Source organism: Erpetoichthys calabaricus, chromosome 10, assembly GCF_900747795.2.
Source record: "Erpetoichthys calabaricus chromosome 10, fErpCal1.3, whole genome shotgun sequence".
Classification (NCBI taxonomy): Eukaryota; Metazoa; Chordata; class Cladistia; order Polypteriformes; family Polypteridae; genus Erpetoichthys; species Erpetoichthys calabaricus.
In genome coordinates, this window is record NC_041403.2 from 67,281,231 (window position 1) to 67,298,545 (window position 17,315).

Below are 17,315 nucleotides of genomic sequence, written 5' to 3' on the forward strand. Positions count from 1 at the left end.
AAGGAGGTTTTATTCAATTTTGATACCATACGCTTTTTCCGAGATGAAAAGAAGGGAAAAAATGAACAAAGTGATTTTCTGAGCAGTTGTAACCCACGTAAAAAGAATCGTCTATCCGTTAATTGGCTTAACAAATGAATACATTATAAACTTAAAATTAAATATAAACATTGCTGCTTTTCAATTATCTCATATAAAAGTTAAAAATGTTTTATTTAAATGACGTCATATAGCCACCCTTTTACCTGTCGAGGTTATTAAAGTTGTTTTGAATTCCCGATTGTATTTGTATATCGTTGGCAAAAACTAAGACATTATGACTATATATGAGACACTAAGACAATAAATTATTTAGCATCCAAAAAGGAGCTCCGAGTTATTAGACAGACGGTAAACGACAGAGGGGTGAAAAGTGCAGCGCAAAAATCAGTTAATGACTCGAGCAGAAAAACCGAATGTCCTTTGTCATCAGGTGACTTTATAACGGTGAGTTCATAACGGTGACTACACGCACTTCCATCATCCTCCACCTGCTTGTATCCGATTAGGCAAAGTCATCCGCCTTTTCTGTAGACTCGATAGGGATGAGCTGTCAAGATCACATAACTGCTCAGTTTAAAGTAAAGAGCTTTACAGTTTTAACTTCAAACATCTTTTAATTTGATAAAGAGATGACGAAAGCAAAGTGAATAAACATGACCCGAAAATTCAAAACGAAATATTTAGGTTTATTCACACTGTTTTTGCACAAAACACGGGATAATAATTGCATATATTACTTGTAAATATTTACGGCTCACCTATGGTTGTATTGACCAAAGGTTAAGAAGGGCAAACCCCAAAGAAGACCATTGCAATGAACATTTCTATATTTATTTATTTTTCACTTAAGACTTCTTAAGACTAATGACAGTGAAACTGCATAATTTTCTGATTCATCTGACAGGAAAGTGAAAGTTTGTATTTGTTGACATCTCTCGTATACTGACATTGCATAAGATGTGGGCGAATTTATGTGAACTCTACTGTAAATAGAAGACCGTGGAATTCAGACGATTACTTTTACCATGAAAACTCACTTAAAGTCGAGCTTAAAAATGCAAACTAACTTCACTAAAAATGACATGTTATGAATGGATAACAAGACATTTAATACTTTTGAAATATAAACATCCATTTTTTTTTATACAGTAAATTTCCAAACCATCTCAAATACTGTGTTACAGACAGAGATGACAACTGTTTCTGGTAGTGTGGAGCCCAGCTGAATAAAAAGATTTGCTGAGATTCACACATGGAGCTGGAAGGGAGATTTGTACCAGGAATCTTGGAGTCCAGTCTCTTAGGCACTCCACCCCACTGTACAATACAGAAGTTACACTTACATTACTGAAATCAGGGAATGCTGTAACAGAAACAGGTAAGTTTAGCTTTAAAATTCTTAAGTAACCTTTTTTTTTTTAATCAATAAGAACCAAATAAATTTATGGGATTTTCAAAACCTGTCTTGGTAGTAATCCTGTACATTACAATAAATATGGTTATGATAAAAAAAAGGAACATGCCCAATAAAGTAATTTACCACAGTAGATTTAAATGCGGATATCATAAAATATATGATAGCTCTATAAAAGGAGCAAAAAATGTATATATTTAAAGTAAGGTTTTAATTTTTGAGTTTTCCAGAAAGCAGTGCCCTAAGGATGTTGCTATTGTTTCGCTAGGTGTAAAGGATTTCATTTAACAAAAGGTGCATGTGCGAGGTGCTTGTACATTAGCATTCTTCTCAAAAGTTCTTGCCAAAGACTTCTTGGCCATTTCCACAATCATTCGGAGAAGGCATTAAAATGAAACCATACGACCTCTCCTTTCAGGGGAGTTACTGATCAAAGAAGTGAGCGACTATTAAAGAACTCGTTTTTGGCTGCTGAAGTCTTAGTATTGAAAGAGAGTCTGTTTTTGATACTCCTCCTTTATCCTAACTCACTTTGTCCCATGCAGTCATAAGTGTGTGCAAGTAAAGGACAGCAAGGTGAATGAGGAGTGTGGATAACAATATATCAAGAATCTGCTCATATAAGGCGAGATCGACTATACACACATCTCTGAACGTACAGACAAGGACCAGTTTTTAGTTTGGATCAAACGACTATGGCTACACTTCAAAACTGAGGGGTATAACCCATGGCTCTGCAGCAAAAAATAAATAAATAAGAAAACTGAAGTATGTGCTGTAACTCCTCACATTGCTGAAGTATCATTTAGACAAAAGTCACACCATCATACTGTGCAGCCGTCATCTCTACAGCTATCTATACCTGTAGGCCTGCTAGTTATATGGGACAAAAGTGCACAGAAAACGGTACCGACAGGTTTAAATGTTTTAAAATATGAAGCACTATACATTTGGGATTACAGATTAAAAGGGCAATTTTAGTAAAGTTTGACAAACATGCAACAGTAGAAAATGTAGGTTTGGACATGAAGGAAATGTACACTCCTGAACTGGAATTCAATAAAGAAGCAGTGTGTAGGTAATGTGAGCCCACATGCAGGAGGAACTGCACACAAAACAACAGCACGGCAAACCAGAGGAGTTAAAACAAAGAAGAAACAGCCAGTCGGCTCTGATATTTGGAATTTATTGTTTTATTCGGGGATCTAGTGGAATTCAAATGATCACACAGTCAGGATTTCAAATGCTCAAAGTCAACACGAGGGCAAGCCCCAAATTGATCAGATAAAGAAAATGTCAAGAATTCTTCATTGAGAACTTAAAGAAATTTAAAATTGTACCGAAATGTTTCTTTTTAGCATATCAACCATAAGTGAACAAACATCTGAACTTAGTTATGTTTATGTCTGCACTATTTTGCAATATCTTCAAGGAATGAAGTCAAATGTAGAAACAGACCCATTAACCCTGCCATGCATGTTGCTTACAAACGTGCAGCGTTTCGAATTATGAAAATGTATGTTTCATTTTTAATTAATATTAGGATATTCACTAAAACATTTATGTATCCTAATCAAAGTTGTAAATTTTAAATGTAAACATGCATTTTGTATTTTTACAAACAGTAAAAAAAAAGGCTTATTGTAATACAAGATGGCATGTATTCTCCATATAATTATTACGAATCTTTGATTTTAAGCAGGCGGAAGTTGACGTCACTCCACCGAGCACCACCCCATTCTGCGCGGTCAGTGGCGGAGAGTGCACGGTCTGCAGCCAGACCCTACTCGTCATTCCCGGACAGAAGAGCAGCACTCGAGGCCGTGGCCTGAAGCCTAAACGCTCTCCTCCATGATGCACCGAATCACCTGAAACAAAGCCAGCCGACAGGTCCATGGACTCGAGGCCGTCTTACAGTGTCGAGTGTTCATCTCCGCTGGCAGCAGCGGTCCTGTGCACATTCAAGATGCGTCCTCCCACTTTCTGGTTCCCGTCTGTTTTTACTTCTTTATTTATTGCATGTTATTAGTTTTGGTGGTGGTGCTGAATAAACTTCCAAATAAATGAACGCACCACCCATAAATCTGTAAGTGCTTTGACTTTTTATCACTGTTTAAATTAGGTCAAGTATTTGGTGATTATAAGCTTAGTTACGATTAAACAAAACACAGATGGGCATTCATTTTGTAAGTAAAGCAAGTCAATCAATTAACATAAATAATAGAAAATTGACAAAAGGCAGGAACCCCCACCCCCCGGGACAACAGAGGGGGCATGGCTTTGGCTACATAACTATGAAGTTTATGCTAAAAGTTTGGACTACTTCTGCAAACTGCAACACTGCAAACTCCATCTCTACATCTTAAGACCAGTTTTTAATTTACAAGTGTTTTCCAAAATCCACTGAAACACAAGTAGCACTTTAAACCCTTTGTAATGTATGCGCTCCCCATTTTGTTATTACTACGTTCTTCTTGAACTGCCTTCTCTTACACCAACCATAGTAAAAGACAGCAGTGGTCTTCAAGAGCAAAATAAATTTCATGGCATGATAACAATACTAGCAGTAATATAGTTTATTTACTTGAAACCCTTTTCATGGAAAAGCCCTTCACCAACATTAAAAAGGATACAAAATGAATAAAAACACACAGATAAATACCAAATAAATATTAGGCATTAAACACCAAATAAAAGATGATCCTATGACACACAAAAGTTCTGATTTTAATATAGGAAAACATTATGTAGCACATATTTCACTTACTGTTTCAGAAAGAGTTTGTACTTATTAAAAGAAGCACTCAAATAGATTAGAACTTGAAAATGAACTGTTTTATAGTTACAAATATTAATTTTACTGTAATCAATGCCACTGAAATAAAAAATAAGACTTGTTCATTTTAAGTAGGACAAGTAACATCATGTACAATACGAATGCATAAGTAATGAAGTACAGTCTCACTGTGCAAATACTACATAAAATGTATGTGGAATACAACAGGAAGTAAAAAAATCCAATTCTCTACATCTAAAGGTATGTGATTTTTTTTGTCTAGTAGCAATAAACCAGAAATTTGGTGTTAAACGGAATATGCAGTTAACCTTAATTTAGCTTTACAAAACCTAAACTATAGTGTTTTCTGTTGAGCAAAACTCAAACAACTGCCATTTCTAAGAACCTTTTTCCCTGTGTATTTTCACCTCATCTGCAGCCTTGCCACAACTCCCATCAGGCAGCAAGAGACAGCAGGGCTGCTGGTAGGATGCCTTGATCAGCAAACACTTTAAACACTTCAGAGTTGGCAAAATAAGGAAGGGTTGAACTTTTTTCCCCCTAACCACTGTTGATTACAATGGCACTGCCTCACTGTATTACACTTTTGTGCAATTGCAGAGGCAGCTTTAACCAAGTCCGACGTTTAAAAGACACATAATTTACGGGCCCAGAAAGGGCACAAGTTGTTGCCAAACCTTAGGAGACCCGTATTATTTGCTTTTCATCTTAAAATCCTTTAAGAACCCCAAAACAACTCCTCCTAGTGAGTTTCACAATTGCAAAATTGCATAAGAAGTGAATTTAGGTTCAGATCCACAAAACCGTATACAAATATTTTGCTCATCACTGCTATCTAATGTAGATAAAAAAATGTAATGGATACACACTTTCCATAAAAAACCCTGCTAATCAAGTCATGTTGTGGTAAACATGCTTAGTGTTGAATACATTTTAAAAATGGAAGGAAAACAATCTAGAATATGAACTGAAACAGCGCATTCTCAAGCTTTAAAATGGTTTAAACGCCTTAAGGAAATATATATAATTTTTTTTAGTTAAACTCTGGCCTGACAGTCTGTATCAACAAATTTTAATACATGATTTCAAGTTATATATTCTATGATCTTAAAATACTGTACACAATTAATAATGCAACTATAATAGGAGAAATGAGTTCAGCACCCTTTTCATGCATATCACAAGAAAATCAATCATCCCACAATAATCTGTTCCTGAAGCTGTACATTGCTTTTTAAGGATTGTGTGTTCTGCTCGCTTTTACCATTGATATTTCCTTCTCCTTGACTGCTGTCTGTAGCTACGATGACCTGTTCACCTGTCAAAGTGTCCTTTTTGGTTTCCTCACTATGCACCTGCTCATTTGTTTCTACAATACTCTTAGATTTGGCATCCTGCTCATTCAAAAGTCTTTCCACCTCAATCTCTAGCTCCAGTCGCTCTTCATCAGCTTCTAGCTCTAGTTGCATCATTAGTTCCTCAAGTTTCTTTGCTTTTCGGAGCTCATTCTGTTGAATGATGGTACAAAGATGTTCTGTCAGCTGTTCTTTTATATCACACTTCTTGTGCAGCTCTAACTTTGATGTCACATATTCTGCCTCTGCCTTCTCATACCTTTTTCTGAAACAAGTTTTGGAAACAAAAAGAATAGATGTCATTAATATTATGGTTGCAGTAATTCAAAAAAATGTAATATATTTCACATTTGAGGCTTTTTCTGTATATACTTTTTACATATTGACACTTTTCTTTTGAATGAGAAGAAACAAAACAAATGGATGGATAAAGAAACCAAAATTACCAATTAGGTAAGTAGAAAACATGGGTTCCCTAATAACCAGCACACCCACTAAATCCAAGTAAACCAGTCACTAAGAGTTAAGCATTGTCTGGATCTGCTTTGGTTAACCTTTCTCAAGCTAACAAACATACTGATGTCTTCATAATTTTAACAATAATTTCATCCTATGTGCATGTGCCATTTCAAAAGAGAATTACAATAGCAAGAGATGTATTAATGACAGATGTAATGTACTAAATTTACATTAATTAAAAAAAAAAAAAAAAAGGGGGGACATTTTCAGGTCAAGCTCTTTAGACTAACAGCAAGGCAAAGTGGAAAGAGATCATGAAAGGTAAAACTCAGTGTTGCCCTTTAGCTCCAAATTTAAATTGCCTGTTTGAAAACAAAAGTCTCGGTTTTCTAAGTATATAAAAGTAATTATAAAACAAACAGAATGAACTGTTTATTGCACATCATTAATGCACACCACAAAGCACAAACAAAAACAAATAAAAATGCTATTTAATTAAACTGATGATCTGGTTCCAATACAGTATGAAAGATTTTTTTTGGTCAAGACATAATAAGCACTACACATTAGAACAGCAGTAGCACTGCTGCCTTGAAACAAGGAGACCGCCATGTCCCAGGTGCTCCCTTTGTGGAGTTTGCAAGATGTCACCATGTTTTTGTGGACTTCTGCTCGAGATCCAAAGGCGTGCAGGCAAGGTGATGCTAAACTGACCTCATTACAGTATATACATATGTCTGTGTGTTCATCCTGTGAGGGGCAGCTACCCTTCCGCAGATTATGCCTGCCTTGTACTAGATTCTAGCTGCGATTGGCTCCACCCTGTTACCAGTAGCGGCCCTGCTCTGGAAAGTGTAGGAAAAAAGAAAATAAAAATTGAGAAATGGATAATACCATGGGCGGCACGGTGGCGCAGTGGTAGCGCTGCTGCCTCGCAGTTAGGGGACCTGGGTTCGCTTCCCGGGTCCTCCCTGTGTGGAGTTTGCATGTTCTCCCCGTGTCTGCGTGGGTTTCCTCCGGGCGCTCCGGTTTCCTCCCACAGTCCAAAGACATGCAGGTTAGGTGGATTGGTGATTCTAAATTGGCCCTATAATACCATTGCATTTATTGCATTTTGACGTAATTATATAAACTGCAGTTATGAACACACACTGCATCTTGTCCACACAATCTGTACAGTCATAAGTGAATTAAAGCAGGATTGTAAATTAAAAGATTCTTGTGTATTCTCAAAATCCTAACAATTGTTTGAAAAGCAAGTTTATTATCCCTGCAAAGAAGCCATATCTTGGATGTTTTTAATCATAAATTAATTCTTTTAGTCAGAACTCGGGACTTGTTATTATGTGGATAAGGAAAGAAATGCAATATGGTACTATACCACTTTCTTTTTCAATACTGAAATGTTGAATATGTACTGATACAGAAAAACAATATATATATTTTCTCTTTAACAAATTTCAAGTTTTAAATGAACTATTTGTATTAATGAACTTCATCTAAGATGATGATCCAAAATAACCAGTTGAACTCTCACAAGAAAGAAAAAAAAAAAAGAATAGACATACATCAACATAAACTTTAATATCTTTGATATGAAATAGCATTTTTTAACTAATCTAAATCTTCAAAGGTGAGAGAGCCAATTTTCATCAAATTACCAACTCTGTTTGTAAAAATACAGCCTATACAAACCTATAGTGAACCTCCATGATGCTTCATTTTTGTCTGCAGACACTCATCCATGTCCTGTTCTCCAGCATTTCAGTGGACAAAGTTTTTGTTAAGCCAAAATTAAAAATTTTTGACTATCAGTCCAGATCACCTGCTGTTATTTTTCTGCACCCAAGCTCTTATGTTTTCGTGCATAGACGAGTCATTTGGATTTAAATCCACCTCAGAGGAATAGCTTTTGGGTCACAACTTTTCCAAGACCACCACCACTTTATTGTAGATGGGTGTAACAGGATCTCAGTGGTTTCTGCCAGTTCTGCACGGATAACTGACAGCAGTGCTGGACATTGAAGTAAGCAGATGCACTTGGTTTCTACGAATAACTACTGCAACTATGTTGTTCAATCTTCCTTATTTATTTGTGTTTCTGAAAAAGAGCTTGAACAGCCTGTCCACCTGTCTGCCAGGAGAGACTCAGATTATGCAAGATAACCACCTTGTGTCTCGTAGGTATGCTTATTTTTTCAATGGTGTAAGATATGCAAGATAAACTTCTATATGTACTACAGCCTCACCTTTCACAATATGGTTGCTTCTTTTCCAGTTTTGTTCACTCTACATAGATGTTTCTGTTAATAACTTTGGTTCAACCTACACATAATGTCAATGATCATTAGAACCTATGTTTGTTATATTTGCTTAATCTAGTACTGGGCTATACTGTTTAATTGGAAAGTAGTCAGTTACTAGGTTTGCTTTCTTCGTTAAGGATATTACATCATCTTACTGTATTGCTTAAGTTTTGTTTGCAAAAGGATGGTTTGTAACTCTGAAATACCAATATAGAAGACATAACAATAACTATTTAAAACAAAAATTTTCATGAACTAACTAAAGGGCCTATGGCCTTTGCAGAGTGGAGTCAAGTTGAAACAGACTCAATACAAGATTTATAAAATATTGCCAAAAGTTCAAGTTAAATAGACCAAGCTTCCAGAGAGAGAAAGGGTAGAGATTTGATAGAATGATTGCTCTAAAATATTTACAATTCTGAAGAATAATTTATGTCTTGTTTTTAATATTTTTTGAGAGTAATATAAATGACCAGTTCTTTCTTTTTTGCATCACTAAGTTACAGAAAAGACTTGTTACTCTGGTGAACAAAATCACCTACAAGTACCACTTGGTTATGATAATTTCTACCCTCATTAAGTAGGTTCAAAATCACAGAGTCTGATTTTTTTTATTATTATTATTATTTTTTTTTTTTCTTTTAAAGTCAAACCAATTTTCAAATTTACTGTGACTTTCAGTTGTGTATATTATGTACAACACAAATGAAAGAACACTCATCTGAGGAGACCCTATTGATGAGGAAAACATATTTGGAGGACAACTATTTACTTTCACTCTGTGTCTTTTTTACATGCAAGATTCAATCTACTACCCTACCAAGTTAAAAGCCAAATTAAAATCTTTAATAGAGCACTGTGGGGTATTAAAGGCTGATGAGAAGTCCACAAAACAAACACAACACCAATTTCAAGTTGCATATTGGTTTTGATCAATTAAAATGGAACCCTTTAGATTGGTAACATACCAATTTCACCCTGTATAATATATATAAAGGCAGATGGAAATTGTTTATTTTATTGTCTATCATTGTGTAAATATGTTATGGATGTATTAGATTTGGAACTTTGACATCAAATACTGTATATAAAAATAATTTAAAAAAAAATGTAGTGAGAGAGGGAGAAAAACCAAGTTTTCTCATATAACAAAAATTGTGATAACTATGACGATGTTGTAAATGTATATGAGAGATATGCAAAATCCCTCAGCCTACACTATCACTTGTGAATCGTTAGCTGCATCAGAAATGTAACATTTACAGAAATGGTGTATTTGATGAATTTGGAGTAAATGGCTGGCCGGTTGAAAGATTGCATGTCACAGGAGCTTTATGCTGAGGTCATTTTGATGTTTACGAACATATTACTACTATTGAACTTGCTCAAACTCAAAATTGGTTACACCAAACTTCTCAATCAAGTATATTCTCCTACCTATTTGTTGTGAATGAATTATCACAAAAGTATACTAAAAAACAGGAAAACAAAGTGCCACACTAGATATCTAGACAATTACTATATACAGTATGAACAAAAAAAAAAATCAAGTGAACAATGCTGCAGTTACAAAATGAAAGCATAAAATATTCAGAAATTTACAGGTTTGTTGTTACTAGATACTTCAAAACATATTGATATGAACAGAGATACATCTACTCGACATGCAAATCAAAAAAGATATTTGCCTGTGCTCAAACATTGCAAAGATGGATTTAATTACAATTCAAACATTAATTATGAATCTAAAACAGACATTCTTACAGTGTCCATGAATGTTAAATGTCCATAATGTGTTGAAAAAGTGGAAAAGTCAAATAATTGTCTATAAAGATTTACCAAGGCCTATTAAAAGTTTACTATTTGATATATACTGGACTTACTGTAGAACATTTTATTAATGCTGTAAGAAAATAAAATGCACCATTTTTTTCTGCACAAAATGAATAATCTAAGGCAATTTAAAGCCTAATTTTAAAGTATTGGGGCAAGTGCATCACAATTGTTTTTTATATTTCCCTGAGAGAAGCCAGGTAACACAGCCAGTCAAAACATAAATCATACAATCGCTAATGATAATCTAAAGGAGCTTTTACTACAGTGCTGCTATTTATACCATGCCCCATAATTCACATGTACAATCTACAAAAACATCTGGAGTTCAGTGGGCAGAATCTTCTTAACAACTATGAATGCAAGGCCTGATTTCAAAGTGATTGCAATTTATGCTAAAAAATGTAAATCTTTGTCACTGTAAAATTTAACCCAAAATAAGTATGTTGATTGCTTTTAAGATCCCATATATAAAACTTCACATTCAGCTTATATTAAACCTCATTTATCAAAAAATCTACCAAAGCTATTGTGTCCAGTCCCCCATTAAGTGATTTCAAAGAGCATTCATATGAATTTTCCAAATGGAAAACTCATATTTCCTGTCTTTGTAGTAGCATGTGAAAATAGCATCATCCATTAGCGAATTCACCAAATGACTGCTTTCTTGCATAACTTTTCCAGCATTACACAGAGGCTCTCATGCATGGCATTCCTGACTTTGCAAAAGAACTTCTTACTCCACTCTGATCTACTTTAGTTTCCCTTCAACTTCTGCCTTCACCTTCCAGTGGCATGGAAACAGATAGGACGACCCCTGTGAAGTTCAGATTAAGAAATCTGCGCATCTTCGTTTCAAATAGTTATATAAAAAAAAAAAAAAAACACAGTTGATTACATACCACCATCAATATCTCCAGAACACAAATGAACAATGGTGTCTAAAGCAATGAGTTGTCATTTCCACCACACAACTGTATATTTAATGTACAAGAAAATATATTCATGGATGTACCTGGCAAGGGAGTATTCCCAGCTTGCTTGCTCTATACGACTGCGAAGAATACCAATGTCATTGGATACAAGGTCATCCAGCGTTTGTAACTCCTTCTGAATTCTTTTTAGTTTCACTGTTTCTGCCTGTGTCTGCTTGGATCTAAAACAAAGATAAAAACAAAGATAAATTGAGATATCCTTCAATATCTTCACCCATCTTTTTACATTACAAACTAAAACTATTAATGTATTTAAAAGTACCATTTGGAACAGCAAAAAAATGTATTAATTCATTCAACCTAACTTCAATCACTAAACTAGTTGGACGCAGTCACTATTCTTGGACCAAACTTCAGAAAAGACTAATGTTTTCATGTTAGTATATAATGTCCAAATACAAAACTTGTATTGTTCTCCCTTTGCTTTTTTATATACCTTTCAGCAATTGCTTTCGCAAGAAGAGCTTTTTTTCTTTTATTCTTCTCTTCCATTAATCGTTGTTCTTGCTGAAGGAGTTCCAGCCTTGTTTTTTCCTTCCTTGTATATGAAACAAATGGTAACATGAATATTAGTATTAATAATTAACAAAAAAAAAAAAAAACACACAACATTTAAAATAATTTATTTTATACTGGCCTACAGGTGTACTAATAAGGGAAGCTTAACATACAGTGGTGAGTATTGCCCAGACCTCACACAATATGTTGCTGGTACTGCAAGCTGCTTCAGGTAACAGATTCACCCTAACACACACTTACATTTTCTCTAGCTTTCTGGCAAGAAATACAACAGCATGAATGTCCACACTATCAGACATAACATTTTTTCCATTGTTAAAGGACTCTTGAGCACAACCTGTCAATTCAGATTGCTACATTATGATTATGTTGCATTATGTTTAACCATACAGTTATTAGTAAAACCTGTAGCTTTTATTAGTTTCGGTTTTAATGGTCTATATTTCTGTGTACAATAAAGTAAGCATTTTTAGCTCTACTGTGCATATGACTATTGTGTTAAACTAAACACTTTTTTCAGTGAAAACAGTTTACATTTAAAAAATGGCAGTTAACAAAAAAAATCTTTCTTAATAAGATACTATGGATAATTTACATATTGTTTTTAATTTCAATAGGGCAACCAAAAGATAAAAATGAAAGGTCCCCAACCCTATATTAAAGTGTCTCACATAGACTTACTAACAATTCCACTTGCTGCTGGTCTAACTCTTCTCCGGGTAAATATATTTCAGTGGGTTTCTCCAGTGGCAAACCAGGTGCTTTGGAATGTCCAACGCTTTCAATTTCATGGTTTTGACATTCAATTTTCTGAACCTCCTTTGTTTGCACAGGAGACGGTGCTGGTGCAGCTCTAAATGAGGGTTGTCTCTTTTCCTTGAACAACTGTTGCTCTGGCAGAATATTGGAATCGCCATCTTTGGGAATAATTTGCTGCAGAGCCCTGTCACGCTGCAACTGTTGACGATTTCTGTTGGCTGGAGGTGGCCTTCGGCCTCTGCCACTGACAGGAACAAAATTATCTGAAAATACAATATTAAATTACAGTATACAGAGTCTGAATGTCACTTTGCAAGTTATTTATTCATTTTGCTTTTAGGATTCATTACATTACCAATTGGTCAAAGATGAATATCAAACAACATAATGTATAAAGAAAGCAAGGCTAAAAGGTATTTTACTTAATCAGTTTGGTTTATTAAATAATATATAGCAAAATCAGTTATTCACGTTAAATCGAAGTGCTTACATTTACAAATTTGACTGTCCAACAGCTTTAGATTTTAAAGAATCATATATATTTTGTCACACGCATGCACTTGGGGAATAGCTGAAGGACTTGAGTGATTGCAGTTTTCCACCAAGACATGAGGTGCGCTGTCTAACAACTATCTCTTTTCTCCTCCTTCTGCAGAAAGGAAGACTGAGACCTTTCCATTAATGGTGTCACTCCCAGGTCCGACTAACTGGGCCTGCCTCTTCCTCCCAGAATCTTTGCTAAATGGAATAACCATCATCTTCAGCAATCTGCCCAATTGAAAAGTTTGAATGCCTCATTAGCATTTTATCACTCACTTTATTTTCATTTTTCTTGACTGTTTAATAGATGGGGTCAGCCACAAGATGCCCCAAACTCTTTAATCTTCCTGTTTATTTCTTATAATCTATACTTTCCTTATTTAAATCTCTTCTTGACAGGATTTAAAGGTGATTATCACAAGCGAAACAAAAGCATTAACATAACAATATGAAATAACTCAAAATCTATATTTATTTGCACTTAAGCAGACAATCCCCTCAAAATGTTTAATACACCTTAACAATACTAAACAATTTCATCCAAATCCAAAATTCAATATACCTGTTTTACTTGAAAGAAAAGAAAAAGGCAATAATCCCCCAAAATGAACTGAAATTTAATTTACAAACTTACCAATTTTGATATTTATAATTATTCATTCTTGTCAAAGTACAATAGATGTACCAATGACATCTGCGGCAGGGAAGATTGCTGTGTGAGAGTGTGTTGAAAACGTACAGATGAGCAATAAAGCATTGCTCCTAATTTTCTAAATATGGAAGATACTGAGATTTTAATTCATGCATTTATTTCAAGCACAACTGACAACTGCAATGTGCTATTCACAGGTTGCTTAAGCCATTCTAATCACAGCTTTCAGTTAATTCAAACTGCTACTACAAGAATCATTAAAAGATCTAGAAAGTATGACCACCTAATTCCTCTTTTTAAGTCTTTACATTGGCTCAAAGTTTGTCTTAGGGCTGATTCCAAATTGCTCTATCTTACATAAAAACCGTTAAGTTGCCAATGCCCATCTTACCTATCAAAACTTGTAATTACATACAACCCTGAGCATGCCTTAAGATCTCAAGATGCTGGTCTACTAAAAATTCCAAGAATCAATAAAACAAAAGAATGAGTGAAGAGTTTAGTTTAGCATCACCTTATTAGGGCTACTAATTTGTTGTACTCATTTAATTTCTGTTTGTTAGTCATTTGAACAAAACTGTATTACAATAATTAAGAACCATTGCTAACTTTCCACTTCTCCCAATGGAAGTACATCTGAGATACTGGGAGCTTTAATATTATCAGATGGAAAGATTCGGACATATTAGACAGCCCAGCCCGGCAAACACACACACACACACACACACACACACACACACACACACACACCTGTAGAATGAGGAGGGGTTGGGCAGATAAGTTGGCCTACATTTTGAGTACTATGACCTGGTCTATGAACTTGCATTGTAATGGAACATGGACTCCCAGAGGTTTATGTTTTCTAGGGGTGTTGCTAACTGGAGTTTTACCAAATGACCATACCTCAACAATAATGCCGATGGACATTGCTGGGGTTTAGAATGAGTTTGACTTTGCTTTATTGTGTGTTTAAATAACGCTGTATTTTTACATGCTTCCATTATATAAATTGTGAAATTTGTACTTTTGACTGTAAACCTGTTACACTGCTCTGAGCCTGCATTCAGTGAGATACAAATATAAGCTGAATTAACTGAGCCTCACAACTATACCCTGTAGCATATACAAATAAAATGTTTTTGCTCACCAACTGTAGCATATACAAAGAAAATGTTTTTGCTCACCAACACCTGATCACCAGTCCTTTTTCCAGAAATGCATTTTATTTACACTATGCCATTTGCATGCATATCATATAGTCATATAATGCAGAGTTATGATTTATAAAGGAAAAAAAAAACTACATAATATGCTGGTAGGTTTTCCTAAACTTGATAGGTGCAGGCTACTACAGATACAGTACATGCCAAATGCCTATTTAATTAGCTCCACGTAATTCAATGCACAATGAGTTAATGCATTATGTATGTACACATAATTCTTCAAAGATATATGCAAGTACCAGTCGTGTGTGTGTGTGTGTGTGTGTGTGTGTTTGGAAAAAGAAGACTGCAAAACGGGTGGGTCTGAAAACTCAATCAGCTTGGTACACAACATACACAGCTGAGTGTTTTAGGACCCAACACTGGTACTTTCATGCACAACATTGTCACAGACGTATCAAGAAAAGACACACAGTGAATACTAATCCTTGGGACAAAACAGACCTCGGAAGAAAGAGGACCAACATAATCTGAGTTAATTTGCGCAAATCAACTGGTATTCAACGAACAGACACTATAATGGGGATTATTATTATTTTTAATTTTTTTTTTTTTTTTGCACCACACTTGATCCGTTGACGGGAGGAACGTCTGAAGGCCATCGGTCATCTGAACACTTTTTGCTGATCACGTAAATCCGTCTTCGTCAGCAATTTGTTACACTGCGCAGGAGCTTTTCAGTAGGATAACACTGTCTTTCAGGGCTAAGAAAGTCTTGAAACTGTTCCATACCATTTCAAGGTAACACAACATTCTAGCAAGTCGCCAAATCACTGACTGGCATGTGATAATGTGGCTGCTAAGAGTATATAAGAGAGGAATGTTTGCGTATTGCCTGGTGCAAATGGTGATAATGAAATACTGTATAATGTAGAATACAACGTGTCTGCAAAACAGACAAAACATCTACTGGGGTCACATATGCAAATCATATATCTAAATCGTGTTTCACGTTGATTAAAAATATACCTGAGTATTTCATTGTACTCTGTACCTATCACAATTATGACCCTATAAATTAATAAAATGTGGTTGTACTACTTCCTAGCTTTGTGGGAGAAAAAAAGGCGTTATGTATATTGTGTCACTAGAAGGCTGAGCAAATGATTCATGAAATGTATCCCTAAGCAACCGCTGAAATATGATAGCTAAACAATAAAGCGTATCAAAAAATAATGCCTCATCCTACTTTAATGGGGGAAAAGCTAAGACCTGGGAATACTAGCTACTATTAAGTTACCTTTCTGCTGAATTTTCCGAAGTTCTTCCTCTGAGAATCCTGCCCAACCCGCCATCTCGTCGAGTCGGTTTCGGAAAACAAACAATTCGTTGTCGACTTACTCAGCTACGTTTTCGTAAAATCTAACGAAAACATCGCACTGTGATTAAAAATACTTTCTTTTTAGGAAGAAATCGCCTTTTCAGAAAGTCTTCTTCCTGCTGCTGCCACGTATAAGACCCAAATTAGGTCCCATTAGAAGCTGAGATCTAAAACGCTTCCTGCAAGCAGTTTCCTAGAAATAAATAAAAAAAAGATCGTGTGTACCGCGAGTGCTTCATTTAAAAGAAAAATAAATTTTTTTTTTCAAAAAGAGATGCAGTTTGCACGTCTTTACTAGTGTGTGAAATTAAAGAAAAAAATAATAATTTAGCACACTTATCAGGCAGTAACCGGACAGCAATGAATTGTAAATAGGCGATATGGAACATATACGTTTCCACGGTAACCCATAGGCTGTTCATCGCTAAAGTAATCTACATAACTGAATTCCTGGATCAGACACGTGTAATGGCAGTTTCTACCAGTTTAGTGTCATTATGCGCACTATAATAGGCAAAACTGCTAAATCGTTCTGTTGTACTTGTTTTAAAGTATGTTGATATATATATATATATATATATATATATATATAAAATCTGTCAATTGCTGCATCCATACCATGATTACTAAATCTGGTCGCTCAGCAACGACATCTGCATTACGAACTATGTTTCTAGTATAGTATTTTGTGTAATTCTTGTTTTATCTCGTTACATTACATTTCTGCTGCATCCGTTGCCTAAGTGTTAAATATTATGGGTCTAGTGTGAGGCCACCACTTGGCAACAACGGCAGAAAGTTAATATTTAGAGCAATGCTACTATTATCGGTTTGACAAATAACGTGGACATGTAGACAGTCAAGGTCGCACTAAGACGAAAACGAAATCATCAGTATCTCTTAAATATCAATATCTATGAATAATTCTGTGTCAAAATATTTGAATACACTTAATTCGAAATTAAGCTGTGAACACTTAAGAAGTTAGACCACTTTTTGCGTAAATATTGCATATCATAGAATTATGTTTTGTTTACACGTGTGTTATAATCCCGTCACAGGCACAGGCGAGATAAAAACTTAATCGTTTTTTTACATTC

At 35.1% G+C, this 17,315-nt stretch overlaps 1 protein-coding gene across 1 annotated transcript; it reads right to left on the reverse strand.

Annotated features, from left to right (window-relative positions):
- Positions 1–4,018: 4,018 nt before the first annotated feature.
- gorab (golgin, rab6-interacting) lies at positions 4,019–16,362 on the reverse strand. The gene is made up of 5 exons (XM_028811365.2): positions 16,135–16,362; positions 12,406–12,742; positions 11,638–11,739; positions 11,222–11,362; positions 4,019–5,873 (listed from the first exon to the last, which is right to left on the reverse strand). Exons 1-5 carry the CDS (start codon positions 16,187–16,189, stop codon positions 5,447–5,449), a joined length of 1,062 nt encoding a protein of 353 aa, XP_028667198.1. The 5' UTR covers positions 16,190–16,362; the 3' UTR covers positions 4,019–5,446.
- Positions 16,363–17,315: the final 953 nt, after the last annotated feature.

Excerpts from the sequence above, each read along its gene's own strand:
- gorab (XM_028811365.2), bottom strand. The coding sequence starts at position 16,189 with ATGGCGGGTTGGGCAGGATTCTCAGAGGAAGAACTTCGGAAAATTCAG. Across the intron at positions 11,740-12,405 it reads GACCAGCAGCAAGTGGAATT|GAAGGAAAAAACAAGGCTGG; the intron begins GTTAGTAAGTCT and ends TTCATATACAAG. Across the intron at positions 11,363-11,637 it reads GCGAAAGCAATTGCTGAAAG|ATCCAAGCAGACACAGGCAG; the intron begins GTATATAAAAAA and ends TCTTTGTTTTAG.